This window comes from Neoarius graeffei, chromosome 24, assembly GCF_027579695.1.
Source record: "Neoarius graeffei isolate fNeoGra1 chromosome 24, fNeoGra1.pri, whole genome shotgun sequence".
NCBI classification, from domain to species: Eukaryota; Metazoa; Chordata; class Actinopteri; order Siluriformes; family Ariidae; genus Neoarius; species Neoarius graeffei.
Genome location: NC_083592.1, coordinates 53,399,144 through 53,419,131, shown reverse-complemented (window position 1 = coordinate 53,419,131; position 19,988 = coordinate 53,399,144). Strand labels below are relative to the sequence as shown.

Sequence of the window (19,988 nt, the reverse complement as noted above, 5' to 3'; positions counted from 1 at the left end):
CAATCAGCAAGCAGTATGAAGTCGCGAGGGTTACCACTGGCCAATGGTAGCGCAGGAGGCGGGATTTGTTTTCGAGTATGCATTCATGCTTCACGCAGTTAGCCCCACCCCCTGCTCGACTACAGGTATTTGTATGCTGATGTGTCCGTATTGGAATATGGCTGTGTCTCGCCATTATTCGCTCAGAAAAATACAGATTCCATGCGGCCATTATGAACTCGAACTGTGCTCTTAGAGTGAGTATAACTTCATCCCTGTGATTACTACAGTAGCGCGAATGAACGGTATAATGACTCGTTTTGGAGAGCTAGTCTGCTATAGCTAGTCTCGCTACTGGGCTGAAGTCCAAATGAGTCCATGTTTGATAAGTAGTGCACTATGTAGGGTGTTGGCGTCATGATGTCATACCCTATGTAGCGCTCTTATGTAGGGAGTCAAGGGCGGTTCAGGATTCAGCCCACTTCCTGGATAGTCTTCATGAAATATTGGTGTGTTTTGTTTGTTTCATCAACACAGTGTATATTTTTCCCTTTTAGGAAACATGCATGATCTTGATTAGGGTTATTAAAATAATATTCTAATGTCAAAATGTCAGAGAAATCGTGTTGGTGAATAAGAGTGCAGTTATATTGGGTCACTGCACTGCAGAGGTGTGTTTTTCTTTTGGATAATCTTCTCTAATCATCATTATATCAGGTTTAATGATGAAATTTATCCATGCAATTGTTAATTTCAGTACAAAAACAAATGCATTGAGCTTGATGACATCTTGAGGACCTGCTTCAGTTCTTCTGCACTGGACATCCTGCTTTAACACAGTATTTCTGTTATAATTAGATCATTAAAGGTGCATTCAGTGTTTTTTTTTTAAATTATTTTTCCCCCCCTTCGGGTAATATTTGGCGATGTTTTCCTTATGTTCCAACACTTTTTTTTTTTTGAATAAAATACCCCAGTCTTAAGGCCAATTTATGCTGACAACCCAGTCCTCGCAGACGGTGTCGCAGATAGCGTCTGCGTAGCCCCCCCCCCCCCCCCCCCCCCCCAACCTTCGCAGACGCTCTGCGCGCACCTCCCAAAAATTGTGACCACCGCAGAAGCCTCGCAGACAAGAGGGCTCTGATTGGTCCACTCTACATCCGCTGTACACGCACTTCTGCTTCCCTACTTTCCTGGTTTGGTTTGTTTTCACGACCGGCATTTTTAAAAACACGAGCGAAGATGGAGCAGCACGAAGAGCGGTTGATTGAGGAAGTACGTACATCTATACAACTCCAGTTCTAGTCATTATAAAAAAAAAAGTTCTAGTCATTATAAGTAACCGGAGGATAAACACTCCACTAACCACACCCACCAACTACTCCTAGCGACTTCGCGCCCCCTTGCGTTGTGGCGGTGAATAACATCGCGCAAGCCTATTACTCCCCGCTCAACAATAAATTACAACTGTCTGCGAAAAGCTATCTGCGAAAGCCTTGTCGCAAGAGCATGCAGAGGCCCTTAGTGGTGCCTCAGGTTTTGGAGAAACATTTAAGGACGTGTACTACCTCCACCACCATCAGCATGAGGATGAACAGGCGTCTCTATTTTCTTGTCAATTCAGAAAGCTTTGCCTCTGAAATGATTTTGGCTTTCTAGCCTTCACGCTTAAGTTTTTCAAACGACCAAAGATCAGCTGCAGCACGCAGTCATGAAAGTGTGACACGGGACTGAATTTTCACCTCAACATTAAGGCCTGCCCGATTGCCCGGGGCAAGTGAAACACAAGTGGGATATGTCCCTGACATGCCCGACCAGGCAAGTTGGAATGAGCGCGTATTACGAACTAGCACCACAAAAATTAGGCTTTTTAATCTTTTATTTCAGTTCTTAAAAGCGTCCATCGCTACGTATCGGCCGTTATGTCTTGGCTGTTTTCTTAGTCTCGGTTTCATTTACTGCTTTGCAAGTTATTTCATATCCCCCCCCCCCCCCCCCCCCCCCCCCAGCTGTTGTAGTATGGTACGCGTACTGTTTATAGACCCCTTGTGCATGGCATCATGTGATAGTTACAGCTGGGGTCAGACAGACACTGTTTTTCATGCAAGCAGCTTAATCTGTCTTCAATATGGTTAATTTTTACGCTGTTTTTGCTTCTTCAAACAGAGAAATAGATAAACGGCATTACCATCTCCCCGCTATCAAGAAAAATGTTAACAAATAGAAGTAAATGCTTCAAGAACAGCGAGGAAATGAGCGGTTAAAGAATACGAGGAGAGGAGCTCAGCCTGAAAACTCCAGAGAAATTCACAATTGTATTTAAAATGTATTTTACAAAAACAGAAAGTCGGGCGTGAGGGTGGAAGTTTGTTTAAGAATCTCGTGTTTTGTTTTTTTTTTTTTTCCCTGCTCTCATTCGAGTCAGCTCCTTCATGAAAGTGTTTGAGTTTCTTTAAGGTGAAGCCGCTTCCTTATTCGACACAGAAAACCCAGATCGGTTTCAAACAACTCGGGCATTAAAAAAAAAAACTCAACAAGGAGCGACATGAGCAATAAATCCTGACAGAACAGATTAAGAACGGAGAGAGCTGGAGCTTTGCTTCTGTTATCAGAGGAACACAATCCTGTGCAAAATATTTATATATCAGGTTTTTTTTTTGTTATATCATCCACCTCTAGGTTTATATATATAAAAAAAAAAAAGTTGCCAGGTCTGTATAAAACACCCACAGCTTACACACTAAACAATCATTTTAAACTCAAACGTTATCCTGGCTGTCATGACGCAGTGCCTTTTTTTTCCCCCCCAATGTATATCATATATATTCTCAAACACCGTACTGTTGAAAAGTCTTGGCACCCTATTGTTTTCTTCATACAAACTTTGTTATAGATTTCTATTTTATGATTTCTACACAAACGCACTGAACTTTACAACAGCTGCACGCATGTGAAATGGAAATAAATCGACGAAGGCAGGAAAAACTATTTTGGATAAAATTATTGTCCGTTACAAGTAAAAGTAACCAATAAGCAAACTTAATAATAAACTTAATCAATAACCAAACTTCAACTCAATGTATGATCTTCATTTTATGTTGCAGTTCACAACTATTCTATGGTTTTCCTTAAAAATAAATAAATTAAAAAGTAGTACTCGCAAAATAGGTGGCAAGTGGGTTTAAAACAGGGGTGGGCAATTCTTTTTTCCATGGGGCCACATGAGAAACAGAAGATTTTGTGGAGGGCCGGACCAAAAGGCTGAACTAAATTCTGCATAATATTAATTGTCTTTCTTTATATAAAGCAGTAAATAACATTGTTTTTACAAGCCGCTAAGACTGGTAAGAGTATGGGGGAAAAAACGAGGTTGCCTTACAAAAAACGTCATTTATTCAATCAAATTTCCCAAAACAATGGTTAACAAAATGTGAACGTTTGTACCTTTTTTTTTTTCCAGTCACATTCAGCCCAAAACACAATAAAGACATCACAATATTGTCTTTCTACTCCAAATATCAAGCAAGATACATCATATTATAATAATGACGCCCACATTTGTAGTCTAATCACCTCATTTGCTGTTTTTCAGTTTTTTTATTTGTTCAGTGAGAGAAATCTCGTCTCTGTTGGTCTTTAACGAGTGCATCAGAGTCAGGTTGAATGTCTGAGGTGGAGATGCGAAGCACAGCTGACAGACGATCATCGGTGAGAGAGGATCTATACCTGGATTTGTTCAACTTCATCACTGAAAATGTTTGTTCACATATGTAGGTAGAGTCAAAGAGAACAAACATCTTCTGAACATGTCTCCTCACGTTTGTTGAAAGCCCTGCATTCGGTATCTACCTTTCTTCTTTTTGTGGACATTTTGGGGGCTAAAGTCTTCTTGTGACCTGCTCGCAACAACGTCGATTCAGTGTAGGAATCAGATCTACAGATCGGCTCGGGCTCCGGCGCCTGCTGGTGACGTCACACTATGTGATTGGCTGGACCGTTTGAAGGATGACGTACAAGTTTGTGGTTGGTCTGAACAAATTACGGAAGTAGTTATCGCGGGATTAGGTTTCATGGGATTTCATGTCATGTTCATGTCGCGCGTTTTGCGTTTTTGTTGAACACAACTTCAAAATAAAAGCACTGCACATTCAGTCCATGCATGAGGTAAAATTAGAAAATACGTTTATTTTGTAATTTCTAATTCATCTTACGCGGGCCGGTCAGAATGAACCAAAGGGCCGGATGCGGCCCGCGGGCCGTAAAATGCCCAGATCTGGTTTAAAAGTTAATGTCGAGCCCTGATTCCACTCGCATAAAAATAAGAATATGGGGGAAGCCATGGCCTGAATGTTAAAGCAGCCCTGGGCCCAAAGTGTCACTGGTTCAAGTCCTGGGCCCGGCAGGAAAACTGTGAGGGGAGTTGAGTGAATGAACAACACTTTCCCCTCCCGCTGTATCATGGCCGAAGTGCGCTTGAGCAAGGCAGCTAAACCATTCTCAACGATCTCGAGAAACGTTCAATTTAATCAGCAGGAAACGGCGCTTTAATTCACCATGAACTCTTACAGACAGGCTTTCGTCTAAACCGGGGAACAGGGGCGCTGCGCCCTCTTACCGAAATGCCGATTGAACCCCAAGTCACACTTGGGCCATGCACTTATTTGGACTACTGCACAACATGCAGTCTTTCTCAAAACGATCTTTTCTCCGTGAAAACATCCCAGCAACACTACGTGACAATGTGTCTGATCATCAAATACGTTATAATTACTCCAAAAATATTCCAATCATAGTAGATACACCGCCAGACGGTGCAGAAACAATCCGAATTGGCGTTTTCCAGACTGAGGCGCCATGTTGTTTACTTGTTGCGGCTGCTCTCGCGAGAGTTGACATGGGTTACATACAAGGTCAGCTGACTTGTAGAGCGAGATTTCTCGAGACTGAATGACCTTTCACCCACCGGCGCGGGAGCTTTTGACAGAAGTAGTTCGCGAGTTGTTTTTGTTGACACTTGGGCATTTAAAGATGTCATCCCGCGGCACGAAACGGAAGAAAGCCAAAGACTGTCCGGGGCAGAAGAAGATTTACTTTTCTTTTTCAGTGTTGACAATTTGTTACAATTTCCCTGTCAGATAGCCTCAGAATGTCCCATTGTAGCCTCAATTTTTCAAAGGCTTCGCACGGCGGGGCGGGGGGGACGGACAACCGGCACCACCATCCCCCCGTCGCATCGCTCCCTCGCCATGGTGAGCGCCCTCATACTAAATTTTTCTAGAAAAACCCCTGACAGATATAAACTGGTCACCACACACACAGGCGTAATTAGCCTTTTCCTCAGTTCAGTCTTTACAATAGGGCTGTGCGATATGGGAAAAAATGAATATCCCGATACATTTTCTCCATTTCACGATATACGATATATATCTCGATATATTTAAATCTCCTCTAAAGGACCCCATGAAATCTAACTTTTACTCTTTACTGTTTTCGCTACAATCCCTGCAGATTAAATAACATTCTTGGTTAACTTTACAGGTGGTTTTCAACAACACATTTTAAATTTTCCTGTTAGTGATTAATCACAATTGAGTTGAAATAAGACTATTTTTATTCAACAAAGATGTGGCACAAACTGCAAAAACAACCTTGAAAATTGCAACAAAGGGGCGACACAATACAGAGCTGCTCAGAGCTCAAACCAATAAAGCGCAAACTCAACACTGAGAGACATTTAGCCTAAATAAGAAAAGTGCTCTTTCATTAAATTATTTTAAAAAATAGATCTCCAAGCTATTAACCTGACTACTGAGAACCACTGGAACATTCACAATAGAGAGAGAGAGATTGAGGGAGAGAAGAGAGAGATCTGCAAAAGAGCAATTCCAGCGTTATGGACGTGACACTTGAACTCAAAATGGCAACAAATGACCCAGTGCATGTTTTATCGTCTCCCAGTATTTAAACAGGTGTTGCATATTTTAAGGCTGTACCATACTGGAGAAGTGATAGAACAAGAACAATTCCCATAGTACATCTAGGGCATGCCAGAAAACGCCAATAAAAGATGCGTTATGGATGTGACAGAAAAAGTATCACTTTTCTTGGGTGACTCTACATTTTTATCAAACTCTGTGAAATTGTAAACCTAATGTCGAAATGGAGATATCCATTTGATAGAGGGGTCCAAGGTGAATATTAAAAAATCTTTGTTTAAAATATTTTGTATTTCATGCAGAGTTTCGGAAGGAAAAGTCAGCGTTATGGATGTGACGAAATTCCATTATGGACGCGTCTGAAATAGACATGGCATATGTTTAGAAAATCAGCAATTTAACCACCATAACTCTTTGAAAAACTCTCTAAATATCAGCTAAAACTATCAAAGTTCTTAAATAATATTTAGGATGGCTATTGTTTTGCTGTTTTGTGGATTTTAGCATACATTTCTGTGGCTTGTGGCAATAATATAGAATTGTACATGATCAAAGTTGATTTTAGCTTGGGGTTTACATTATAAGAAAGAAAGACTGACAGTGACATATTAGGTTGGTTACAAATTGGTTCAACTTATTCACATCTGTAAAATACAGGCCTAGGTGAGATCTCTGGGAGTGGTTTTGATGTTGCTTTAATTTTGCATGGTGAGGTTGACATTTACATGGAATTGCCCATAACATCATTTTCCTCTTTGCACACTTTTGAACTGAGTGTTTTCTGGCTCTGCCTCTCAGATGTGTATAATTCCGGTGTTGCCTTCTCTGTAAAATGTCTGCGACCAGACAACTCATATTTGGGATCGAGTGCGTTTAGTAATTTTTGGAAGCCTGGTTTTTCCACTGTTCTAACTGGGATCATGTCTTCGGCAATGACGTTAGTGACTGCATCCGTTATAGCTCTCCATCTCTGACTCGGTTTCTCATATGGGGGGCTTTGGAGAACGAGGCCGCTATGGTCATTTGTTTAGCTCGTGGGGGGTTTTAGCTCGTGGGCAAGTAGTTCAGAGTTTAAGAGACTCTGCATACTGTACCGGGTGAGTTTCAGGTGATGGAACATATTTGTCGTGCTGCTGCCTTTCGTGATGACAGGTTGTTTTTTTTTTGCACACTTTACAAACTGGCATTTGCTGTTCCACGTCCTCCTCGCGATATCCAAAAAATGCCAGTTGACTGACCCCTTACTAGTTCTTTTAGGAAGTAATTTGTCGCTGAAATTGACAGAGCTTACACGGTAGCCTATGCAACACCAGCGATTGCACGAACCGAGTCAGCGCTGTAAACCGGAACCAGGAAATCTTCCCGCCGGCAGTGTTGCCAGATACTGCTAACGTTTTCCAGCTCAAAATATGTTCAAAACCCGCCAAAATGCACTTAAAACCGCTCAATCTGGCAACACAACTGAAACTAGAAAATCTTCCCGGAAGTTCCTTTCAGCACCGAGATGTCGCCCGGGATTGGTTGGCGAGTGCGTGACCTTATTGTTTTCTTTACCCTTAGGCAGCCTCTCACGTTACTGCCTGAGGGACAGAGAGAAAACCACCGGAAAAGGTTTTAAACAAACACAAGTCGGAAGATGACCGTAAAATACTCGATAGTTACGATATAATAATTTTATGTATCGCACACAGAGTTTTCGCGATATATCGAGTATATTCGATATATCGCACAGCCCTACTTTACATTGTGTGTTTTTGTGAACCACAGCGTACACACGGCGTTCTCTGGACACTTCATCTGTTTTGTCGCCGTTTTTAATTATTTTGGGAATTCTGAAGAACCGTTTTGCTTATTACTGCAATTCTTATCTCGCACAAACGAGGCACTGTCTTTCTTCAGAGGCAGCGAAATCAAAAGAAAATCACGAAGCGTTGGAGCAGCTCACATGTCAAGCACCGCTATCTTGGTGGTTGTTGTTGTTTTCATTATCATCCATCATGGCCGACGTCCGGTTTGGAAAATAAGCGTGACGTCACGTGCACACGAAGAATACTTAAACACGTTACGTTTCTCCCTCTGCTACCACTTTATCAGTTTATCGTGCAACCAACATCGATGAAACGCAAGTCGACGATACGGCTGTCTATTTTCAGCCAAGCAGCGCTGCACGCTGCCACGCTGGCTAGAGTTTACATCTCACAACACTAACAACAATAGTGTGATAAATATTGACCGACATTGTACGGGATTTTCTAGAAAAGTCATTCGCAAATGTTTTTCTGAGGGGAACGAAAGAACAATTTAGCGAATCTGATGCATTTGTTCCAGTTTGGGGTGTTTTTTTTTTTTTTGGGGGGGGGGGTATCTAGTCAAGGATCGTCAAAGATTTCATCATAATAATTTTTTCTTTTAATTTTTATCACCAACTTGTGTTTTTAGCTCATCCGACCGTAAAGCCGATGAGCCGTTGCCATGGCGTCAGTTCATCCTCCACAATCCCGTTAAATCGTGTCTCCTCCGTCAGTTCTCCACGGGTTTCCGTTCCAATTGTTTTGTTTGAAAGAACTCCTCACGCCGCACAAAACCTGGTCGTTGTTTTGTCAAATTCTTTGCTAACGAGTTACTAATGAGGCCAAATTAACGAATTTTCCAGGTCTCTCTCTAGAATTATATCTCCTCTCGCGGTTCTCATCCGATTCCATCCAATTCTGATCGATGTTTTGGGCCGATCGTCCCTTGAGGGACAAAATTTGGCCGTTTGTTTGTTGATTTTTTCCTGTTGGGAACAATTTGTTTACAACGTTTGTTTATTTTCAGTTAAATCGCGTCTCCTCCCTCCATCAGTTCTCAATGGATTTCAGTTCTGATTGTTTTTATTTGAAAGAACTTGACCTTCTGCGCAACACTCGTTCATTTGTATTTTCAAATTTTTTGCGAACAAATTAGTAATCAGGCCACTTTTTTTCGCTCCGGGGACAAAATTGAGTCCTTTGTTGGTGTTCTTGTTGTAAGCAGTTAGTCGTGGAGGTCGGTCCTCTCTCACATCGTCACATTTCAGTTCTGTTTGAGCTTTCGGTCGTCACGGGTGTTTTGATGGCAGGCCAGACGAGCGACTGCGTCCTTGACGTTCTGGTTATTAAATGTTTCAGTGGATTAATCCTGAGAATCTGTGACTCGGTTCTCCGATTGGTTGTTCATGAAGCCATCGGCTTATTAATAAAGTCCCAGCCTTTCTGATCGCATCGTCTGTCTGTTTCTTTGGCAGGTTTTATCATCTGAGGTCAATGGAGGCATCGCAGGCTGTTCATCCATGAGGATCAAGCCTTGGTTTCTTCATAACAGCGTTATGATCTAAAACTGATCCTGTCCTCCATTATGGAAGATAAAGAGTGAAAGTGTGCAGTCGAAAGCCTGCGAGTTAAACCGTGATCGACACCAGTGAAGAAGTTGAATTCAAAGCCGCGCCGTGTCGTCGAGATGTTCTCCGCTCTGAAGAAGCTGGTCGGCTCTGAGACTCCTGTCCAGCAGCGGGACAAGAACATTCCCGCCGGGCTGCAGTCGATGAATCAGAGTCTGCAGAGACGATTCGCCAAAGGAGTTCAGTACAACAGTGAGTCTGCTTTTTAATTTAATTTTTCTCGAACATGAACACGTCAGTGTGCTGAGAGAGTGATGGTGATAATAAAGACGCACCGTTTTCTCAAACCGTGTCAGAAAAGGTTTAATCGAGCTGTGCGGAGGATTTGGAGCGGATTATTCCAACTGAGGGAACGGGTCAGTCCGAGACGGAGCTGGAGGGAAATGTGGGTCGGATTGTTCTCTCTGGAGTAGAGGCCTTTTTTTTTTTTTTTTTCTTTCCTTCCCAGGGTTGCCTGTGATTTATAGTGCTGCACATCATGACTGTGACTTAAAGGGGAACAGAGAGCAATATATAGAGTAAATATAACAATAAAACACACATTAACGAACCTTATTCAAGACTTACAAAAGTTTTTTGTTCTAAGGTTGGAAAGTTATAGTGTTTTGAAAGTAGCTCGAGCAAACTATTTCCGCAGTTTGAACAGCCCGCCATGATATTAATTTTATCCAATCAGAATGCACGTTCATTTTCTCTGCGTAACACTCATGACGTATGTATGTGCCCAGTTGTGTTGGCTCATTGAGGTTGGGAATAGCACGTGTGAAATACCCGTTTCTGCCTCTTGGGTCATTCCATGCCAACTCACCTAAGGGTCCCCACATCACCGTCTCAGATTTTGCTCAAAAAATTCTATAATCAAGAATCATATGTTTGTACCACACATGCAAAATATTAGCTCCCAATTCATTGTAGTTTTGGAACTACAGGCCTTTGAAATTTTGATGTCAAAATACCACATGACGAAATGGCTCTTTCCCCAACTTCAGAGACCCATAACTTTTTATTGCAGCTATCTAGACAGTTGTGTTTGCAGATTCTTACTGAATGATACCCACTCTTTTCAAATCTGTTGCCACAAAGCCTCTGAAGGACATACGTTTTGCATAATGGGAAGCCAAAAATGACGTTTTGGCCAAAATCACTTAAAATTCATTAAAACTCTAGGGGGCATAGTAGAAATATGAAGCTAGTTAGATTTTTTTCCTCACTACATAGTAATTGTAGGGTTGTTATCTGTTCACAGAAACATATTTTGCCATGAAATTTCAATTCCTGAATTTAAAAAAATTTTTTTAACATCTTACGTCCTTTCCGAGGGGGCTAAAATAGGGCATTTTTGCCATCTTATTTGGTCATGTGGCTAGGGGTTTAGGATCTTCTAATTTTTTGTGAAGATGCTCTCATATAAGATGTAACTACTCCCTGATTTTTTTTAACAAACGCCCCTTGCTTCATATTTTAATAATTTGTTTTGTACATGGACAGTTTCATCATTTTTCACTTTTTTCCACATTCAGAACTCTGTAACTCTAAATTGGAAAATTCCTACTAGCAGCTATTTCAGATTTACATACACTGACACACAAATTTTCATATTTTAGTAGTAGTATGCCCAAGAAATTCATATTTTTCTTTCTATTGGGACCTAAAAACAGCTATTTGGCCAAAAATGACAAAAACGCTGGGCAGCTTTTAATAAACAAGGGAATAATGAAGGGGTGTTTTGCACACAAATTAAGGCTTATAAGAACCTAATCTAGGCATACACATTTCCTGAACAACTTTTACTGTATTGTATAGTATTTTTTGCAATTAGAAAATTTTAGGTATAATTGCAATTTTTGTTGAATATCCTTGGAAAATATAGAAAAATAACAACAAAATTCTGGAGTAGTATTTTTAATATACTTCAAGGTTGTGTAAGCACAAAACATTTAGCAATGAGGTTTTATTTACATATTAACACATTCAATGATCCATGATCATGATGTTGAAAAACATCACAAGATTTGTACATAATTTAAAGTCAAATATGGGCATCCGTGATAATGGGTAATTCATTCACAGGCAGTACAGTTTCATGTGATGTGCTAAGACACTCATAAACTGTCATCTAGTAGTACATAAGTTAAAACTTAAGTCTTTCACAAGTTTGAAGTCATCCTCTGTTAGTTGGTATTGGCGTCCCCCACTTTTTATGTTTGGGGCCTCTACCACACAAAGGACATGAAGCAAAGGCACCCAACATTCATCTTTCCTGCTTTGTGGTGGCCATGAGAATGTGTTGCCTCGTCCTTGTCTCATGAAATTGACATACACATCATTTTCTTCTTCATTTCTGGTGACAATATTTCCAATGTACCATTTTCTGTCATAAACACAGGCAATATATTTGCCCGGCTGGTACATATTTGGTGCAGATTGGGACATTTGGCTTGGGGCCTGTAACTGGGACTGTAAAACTGGTGTGGTTTCAGGTCCTATGTCCACTACCGATGATGGTACCACATCAGAAGAAACCCTTCTCATCTCCAGCTGAGTGGGTGCAATTGGGCTAAGGATATCATTGCTTATATATATATATATATATATATATATATATATATATATATATATATATATATATGGATAGAAAAAGTCACCACATCTTTAATTTATGAGGAAAATAGCCCATTCCCTCCAGAACTTGAAAAATATCAAGTCAACATTTTTGTCATTTTTGGCCAAATAGCTGTTTTTAGGTCCCAATAGAAAGAAAAATATGAATTTCTTGGGCATACTACTACTAAAATATGAAAATTTGTATGTCAGTGTATGTAAATCTGAAATAGCTGCTAGTAGGAATTTTCCAATTTAGAGTTACAGAGTTCTGAATGTGGAAAAAAGTGAAAAATGATGAAACTGTCCATGTACAAACCAAATTATTAAAATATGAAGCAAGGGGCGTTTGTTAAAAAAAATCAGGGAGTAGTTACATCTTATATGAGAGCATCTTCACAAAAAATTAGAAGATCCTAAACCCCTAGCCACATGACCAAATAAGATGGCAAAAATGCCCTATTTTAGCCCCCTCGGAAAGGACGTAAGATGTTAAAAAAATTTTTAAAAATTCAGGAATATAATTTTCATCGCAAAATATGTTTCTGTGAACAGATAACAACCCTACAATTACTATGTAATGAGGAAAAAAATCTAACTAGTTTCATATTTCTACTAGGCCCCTTAGAGTTTTAATGAATTTTAAGCGATTTTGGCCAAAATGCCATTTTTGGCTTCCTATTATGCAAAAAGTATGTCCTTCAGAGGCTTTCTGGCAACAGATTTGAAAAGAGTGGGTATCATTCAGTAAGAATCTGCACACACAACTTTCTAGATAGCTGCAATAAAAAGTTATGGGTCTCTGAAGTTGGGGAAAGAGCCAATTTCGACATGTGGTGTTTTGACATCAATATTTCAAAGGCCTGTAGTTCCAAAACTACAACATAATTGGGAGCTAATATTTTGCATGTGTGGTACAAACATATGATTCTTGATTAGAGAATTTTTTGAGTAAAATCTGAGACGGTGATGTGGGGGAGTTCCTGAAATTTAGGTGAGTTGGCACGGAATGACCCTCTTGCGACGATTTCGCAAGTCCACGGGTGGCGCCCAGCTCATTGCAGCAAATAAATTCTGCTGGACTCGCGAGCAACTCCACGTTACATTTTCCGCACGAGCACCACGCCGTGTCACCTGCACGCAGACCCTCTGCCCCACGCTCGCCATGCCCATGGTCAGCATCAGTCTCATCCTCGCCGTCATCCGAGCTTTCTTCTCTTATTTCATCACCGGAGTCGAGAGTACCTCTCCTAGCTATTTTTAAGTTCGTTTCTTAAGACAAGGATTTTTTAAGATGTTACCTTGTTGACAGTTTCGGCGAGAATCTTCCGCCTTCTTCAAAACAGTCACCAGATGTGTCCTGGGGGAGCGACCTGACAGCAGGAGGCGTGAACTACCTGTCAAATTGGGCGGGACGTTCACGCCTCCGTAGCGTAACATCAGCTGATAAGGCACGTCACCACTCGACATCTGGTGACTGTTTTGAAGAAGGCGGAAGATTCTCGCCGAAACTGTCAACAAGGTAACATCTTAAAAAATCCTTGTCTTAAGAAACGAACTTAAAATAGCTTTAATAGTTAGACATAATGAACTTCCACTACATAGTACCTCTCCTAGGTTCAAACTGGTACCCTTCTAAGTAGGGCTGTAACGATACACCCAACTCACGATTCGATTCGTATCGCGATTTTTGACCCACGATTCGATACGCCCACGATTTTTTTTTTAAATGTTTTTTTTAAAGTAGTAAATTTGACTTATTAACATTTACTTGCTTACATTAACTATTTAATAACAAATAATTCAGACCACTGCAGAGAATGAGTAATATGTATGCAAAAATGAACAAATGTATATCCAAAGATTGTTTTATTTCTCAAAATAATACTGTTGAGCCGGAAGCTCTGTTTTTTCGGTTCTGAAAGTCATTTTTCCAAATCGTGTAAATCCGTTAAGATTTTTTTTGGGGGGGGGGGGCTCTCTCACTGTCTCACTCTCATAGGGCCAATGATTTTCTGTGATCGCGGAAAACAGATGGAAATTACGGAATTTTTATGGTGAAACATTGCTCGCGTGTCAAAATGTAACTGCCGCAGAAGGCTTCCGCCCAAGCAGACATGCCTTCAGTGTTGCCAGATATTGCTAACGTTTTCCACCCCAACATATGTTCAAAACCAGCCAAAAAGCACCTAAACCCGCCCAATCTGGCAACACTGCATGCCTTTCCGGTCAAGTGATTGTGATTGGCTTGTGGCACACCTAGCCAGCCAATGAGCTGCTTGTTTACAGATTCGCTCCCCGCGTCGCAACCAGAATGGCGACCGCTTAAAAGAAACGAATGCTCTGCCAGTGGCGAGTGTGGACGTTGCGTGACTCGCAGAAGATTGTCGCAGGTCGGCGAAAAAACGACTTACTAATAGATATAAAAAATAAAAGTAATTTAAGTAAGTTTAAAATGTAATTTAAATAAAAAGTAAAGTATTCATAAATTGAAGTTTGGAAGCACCTCTGTTTTTGGGCTGAGGAGAAGTTTGAAAGGGTGTACCGCGATTCTGCCTTCTTGTATCGCGATACGGATTGTGGCTCTGCGTATCGCGATTTCGATTTCGATACGCATATTGTTACAGCCCTACTTCTAAGCCATAGCCTGCTTGCAGTGTGTCTTGCGGGATCTCTTCGTATGATTCGACAGAGCTGTCGCTTTCACTTGATGCGCCCGACGCCATGATTACACGCTTATCTCCTCTATTTCGGAGAGTTCCGCTAGTGCAGTGGGTAGTGCTGACGTCACGGTCTTTTAAAAATGGCGACTCTTGTGCGGTTTAGCGTATAAAGTATTATATTTACAATTACCAAGATATTTCGTTGTTTTCTAGTATATAAATTTGATAGAATACTTAAGACGTTACTTTGTCACATCAGCAACTGTATATATTATATTCGGTACCCCTTTAATGTAGAAATAAAACAATTCAGGATGTGCAGGGCTCTACGTTAACTTTGAGACATGGTTGCCCATTCGGGCAACCATTTGTAGAAATCTGGTTGCCCGAACTCAGAACATGGTTGCCCAAATATTACATATTATTTTTTAATTTATTATTCAACCTTCTCAGACTCTGTCTGTATCAACAAGCATTGACACTAGCGCCCCGTGCGAGTAATGCGGTAATTAGTCATGTAGTGAAGGACATACCAATAGCCAGTCCCCCCAGGATTCCACGGGCCTTTTTTGTGATTGTTGCGGGCTAAAATGTCTGATGTTGCGGGGGTTTTTCCAAAAAATTGCAATGAAAGTTGCGGTGTTTTTTAGGTTTTTGTTGCGATTACATTGCGGGAGGAAGTGAAAGTTGCGAGAAATTGTTGCGATTTTCTCTTTTTGTGATTAAAATTGAGTGATATGTTAAATATTAAGTTATTACTGAAACTATTGATTAAAAAAACAAAGACACTGAGAAATGGTCCTATAAACAACTTTACCAATATAAAAGATTACCAGGACTACAAAAATGCAGAAAAATAGGCTTTACTTATCCAAATGCACCTGTTGGTTCGAAAGTTAAAGTGCAGAGAACCTCACAGCACAACATGAAGTTACCTTAAAATATAATATAAATGCCTCAGCTTAGGGCGGCACGGTGGTGTAGTGGTTAGCGCTGTCGCCTCACAGCAAGAAGGTCCGGGTTCGAGCCCCGTGGCCGGCGAAGGCCTTTCTGTGCGGAGTTTGCATGTTCTCCCCGTGTCCGCGTGGGTTTCCTCTGGGTGCTCCGGTTTCCCCCACAGTCCAAAGACATGCAGGTTAGGTTAACTGGTGACTCTAAATTGACCGTAGGTGTGAATGTGAGTGTGAATGGTTGTCTGTGTCTATGTGTCAGCCCTGTGATGACCTGGCGACTTGTCCAGGGTGTACCCCGCCTTTCGCCCGTAGTCAGCTGGGATAGGCTCCAGCTTGCCTGCAACCCTGTAGAACAGGATAAAGCAGCTAGAGATGATGAGACGCCGCTTAATTTGAGGGGGAGCAAGCCGGAGCGCGCTCCGGAACCTCGGCCGGAGCACTCCAGGAGCAAGCCGGAGCGCGCTGCTTAATTTGAGGGGGAGCAAGCCGGAGCGCGCTCCAGCAGCTATTTACACTGGATCCGGTGTAAATAGCTGCCGGATCATAATTACAGTAAACTAGTAAATACAGTAAAGGAAAAACTTGAGACTGAAAGGTTTTAACAGTCATCCAAATGACTGAACGTAAACATTGCTACAGTAACATACTAGCTACTATGTTGTTGACATTAGCTAGTGCTAACAGCTAGCTGCTAGTACACTGCTACAACACAGACACCGACCCTAATAATACAGTTCTTGGTTATTGCCTGGTAACAGCAAATTTATAACGGGCCATGTCTCAACAGACTAAGAAGTTATTTCAATGACATTTAATAACATTTTATTTATCCTGAGGACCGAAAGTAAATGAAAATGTGAACAAACCTTAAAAGAGTTTACTCTAAAGAGTTTTCGATCTGATCCACTCTTCACACGTTTGGTATTTGGACAGTAGCGAACGCTTATTCAAGTTGGCCGTGGTGTTGAAGTCTGACGGCGTGATTTTTGTGCGTGTGCGTAGTGAAGATCGTGATCCGCGGGGACAGGAACACAGGGAAGAGCACACTGTGGCAGCGTCTGCAGGGAGGGAAGTTCCAGGAGGAGTACATCCCCACGCAGGAGATCCAGGTCACCAGCATCCACTGGAACTACAAGAGTGAGTGTTCGAGTGTTCTTTTTCTTCCAGAAGGTGACACTTTAGGATTTATAAAGTCTTATGTTGTTTATGTCAAACTGGGGGGGATTGGGTGAAATGTCAAGAAGGAAAAAAAGATCGTTCTGGAAAACTGATTTTCATTGAAATGTTGTTAATTTCTTTTAAACACAGCCAGAAGGTGCATGATTTATTCTTCTGAGATAGTTTGACTGCTCACTGGGTTTCGTGAGCTTTAACCCGAAGTTCAGTAACTCAAAGAACAAGTGCACTTCGGATCGATTAAACAGAAAATATTACTTGGATATGTTCTGAAGTGGTCCATGGAATTAATTTTACGGTTAAAATCGTCTCAGGTTACAAAATATACAAGAACTTGTCTTATAATGTAATATAAAATTCACATTTCATTTGGATCCAAATCACATTTGTATAAAAATCGATTTTGGGGGCAGGGCTTAGCTAGTCGTAACATCGCTAAATGTTTAACAATTTGAAGTCGAGGTTATTATTTGTTATTCCACCGAATCAAGTCGTACATGAGCTGATGGCTGACAAGGCGCGTAGCACCGAGTTGTCGATAAGTGGAATAACTGTTTTATTCTATCCACATTCACCGGATTTGAGAAACGGAGCATTTTTATTTTGCAAATCCGATAAATACAAACTTTATGCAGAAACAAACTGGCGAAATGACCGGAGCAATTTGTGAAAAAAGCAATAATAATAATTCTTGGGGGGCGAAGATGCGTTCTTACCATCAAATACTTGTGTTCCATATTTTGTTCCCTTTTTTTTTTTAAAGGGTTTTTTGATGGCTGGCACATCAACTTAAAGGTGCATTACCGCGACCGACTGAGCTGGAGTGTGGAACAGGAGATATTGCCCTGGGGGGGGACAAACAAAAAACTAATTCTTTTAGCTATTTCTGTTTCTTTTAAGTATTTGATAGCAAAATGATTCTATCTGACTTGATGTGCTTTGCCATTTTGTTTTTCCTCTACCCATGATATGAGTTGATATCCGAGTTGTAGAGTAGCCAATCAGAGCACGATTGCTCATATCCAGTGAATGTGGATAGAATAAATGTTATTTCCCAGCTGGGAGGTCCGTATGGTGAAATACCGTGACCGAGGTCTTGAAAGTACTGAGCGAGGCCCTCTGGGCTGAGGTCAGTATTCAAGGCCGAGGTCACGGTATTTCACCATACGGACCGACCTTAAGCTGGTAAATAATGTATTTATTTTTTTCTTTACCAAATTCTAACAGAAAACGAGAGCGCCCGAAAAGGAAAACCGAGCCGAGCCGCCATTTTGAATCCTCATTCACGGCTGTAATGCAAATGGCTTCCTCCTTGGTATACAAGTGCACTTCCATGGCAGGAAAAAAACTACATTTTGCCGCCTATGTAGTCCCCTATTTATACAAATAGGAGTCATTCAGGATTCAGCCATGTTTTTGCTCGGCGTTAGCAACAGTTAGAGGTTTTTATCTTTCTCCTGAAATGTTTTCTTTTATTTCTTCTTCCTCAGGGGAGTAAAACTCGCTTTCGCTGTGAACACTGTCGTTATCGCTATCCATGCTGTAAAATTAATGCTATTCTCCTGAGAAATGCTGGCAAAAATGTATAAGATTTTTGATAATCTCATAAATGTTATAAAAAAAATAAATGTTGACAAAAAAATGCTACTATGTTTGTTATTGTGAACAAGCGAGTCGCCAGAGGTCCGTAACCGGGGTCCGTACCGTAGGATACAGACCCGCTCGCCAGCCAATCAGAGCGCAGGATTTGGACCGCGAAAAAAATAAATCACCGATATTCAATGACCCTGAGGCGAATAATTGTTTTAGTATAAATACACAATTGATTTAAAAAAAAAGAAATTGTATTTTTATTTTTAAGTCATTTATTTCAATCTTCAAACGCATGTAAATGTAATCAGGGCACGGTGCAGACTCGTGTCACTTATCTGCGCCTAGTCACATAAAATCCTTTGTTTAGGAATCGATAAAATAAATCGCAACTCCACTTTACCTTTGAATAGTTTTAGGTCAAACTTCGTAGCATTTTTAGTGCTTTTAGGAACAGCGTTTTCTTTCTTCAGTTGTAATTCTTCCTTACTTACGGTGACGAAGCAATCGGAAGCCATTTTGCCGAGTCGCTCGAGGTGATTGAGAAATAGTCCAAATTTCTCGACCAATCAGTGTGTGGGATTTCCTATAATTCTGTAACCTGTGGTTAATGTTGGACATTTGGGTTTCTAGAGCGCATATTCATAGGCACGCGTGTGACAAGTTAAAGGAAACCCCAGTACAAACTGTTCGGAAGCTGTTCAGTCATGATGAGGCACCGGAACAGCTTTGGCTCCGATTCTGCATATCTATTACCCCTTTTCCACCAAATCAGTTCCAGGGCTGGTTCACAACTCGTTCAACTTGCGAGCCAGCTGAGAACCAGTTTGCTTTTCCATAGCTCGCGGTGCTAAGGGGAGCCACGTCATTACGTCGCTGTATACGTCAGTTACGTCATTACGTTTGCATAAACCTTGGCGCGAATATCGAAGCAAAAACAACGCGGAAGAAGCAGCAGCAGCAACAACAATAATGGATGACTTCGCGTTTGTACATCTGCTGCTTCTCGTCGCTTAAAAATGGCGATCTTTCGCGGTCTTGTTATTGTTGTTGGTCTTAACAACTCCGCCCCCCCCACTGACGTAAGCGGTTCTTTCCTCTGGCCCAGCAGAGAGTTGGTGCTAGCCTGGAACTGGTTTTTCTGGCCCCAGAGCCAGTTCTTTCAGTGGAAACAGAAAACCCGGTTCCAAATTAAGCACTGGCCCCGAACCAGCCCTGGAACTGCTTTGGTGGAAAAGGGGCGTATGAAACTCTACTGGAGCAATAAACCCCATTCTACCAGAAGGTTTTCCCTCATTTGTTGTTTCGATGATGGTTGAATGATGAGGGGTGTTAGAGGAAAATCCTCAACACCTTCTGACCAATCAGAACTGAGCATTCAGGAGAGAATTGCTGTGAGATGATCCATACTGTTAAATTTTTTTTTATTCTCTTGTCTTCCCTTGTGTAATTATTATCGGCTCTAGGTGCACAACCAGGTAAAGAAACACTCCTGGGCATTTTTAGCGACCTTTATAGTAGATTAGACTAGATCAGTAGATTTTAGATAGTTTGTCGAGGAAACGCAGAATCCCCCAATCCGTAGCAGTGTACCGTAAATTATGCAGCCCTGTTAGATGGTGGAGACGCTAGAACCTGTCTGATTAAAGCTAGTTATTGTGTTGGACCATAA

The 19,988-nt window shown here is 41.2% G+C and overlaps 1 protein-coding gene across 4 annotated transcripts in view; it reads left to right on the top strand.

Moving 5' to 3' along the window:
* Positions 1–119: 119 nt before the first annotated feature.
* Positions 120–19,988, top strand: part of rabl6b (RAB, member RAS oncogene family-like 6b) — a 94,381-nt gene continuing 74,512 nt past the window's right edge. For all 4 annotated transcript variants that reach the window (XM_060907463.1, XM_060907462.1, XM_060907464.1 and 1 more), the window contains exons 1-3: positions 120–236; positions 9,181–9,525; positions 16,553–16,687. In XM_060907463.1, the coding sequence (XP_060763446.1) occupies positions 9,393–9,525; positions 16,553–16,687 (268 nt within the window). In that variant the 5' untranslated portion in view covers positions 120–236; positions 9,181–9,392. The remainder of the gene's footprint in view (positions 237–9,180; positions 9,526–16,552; positions 16,688–19,988) is intronic.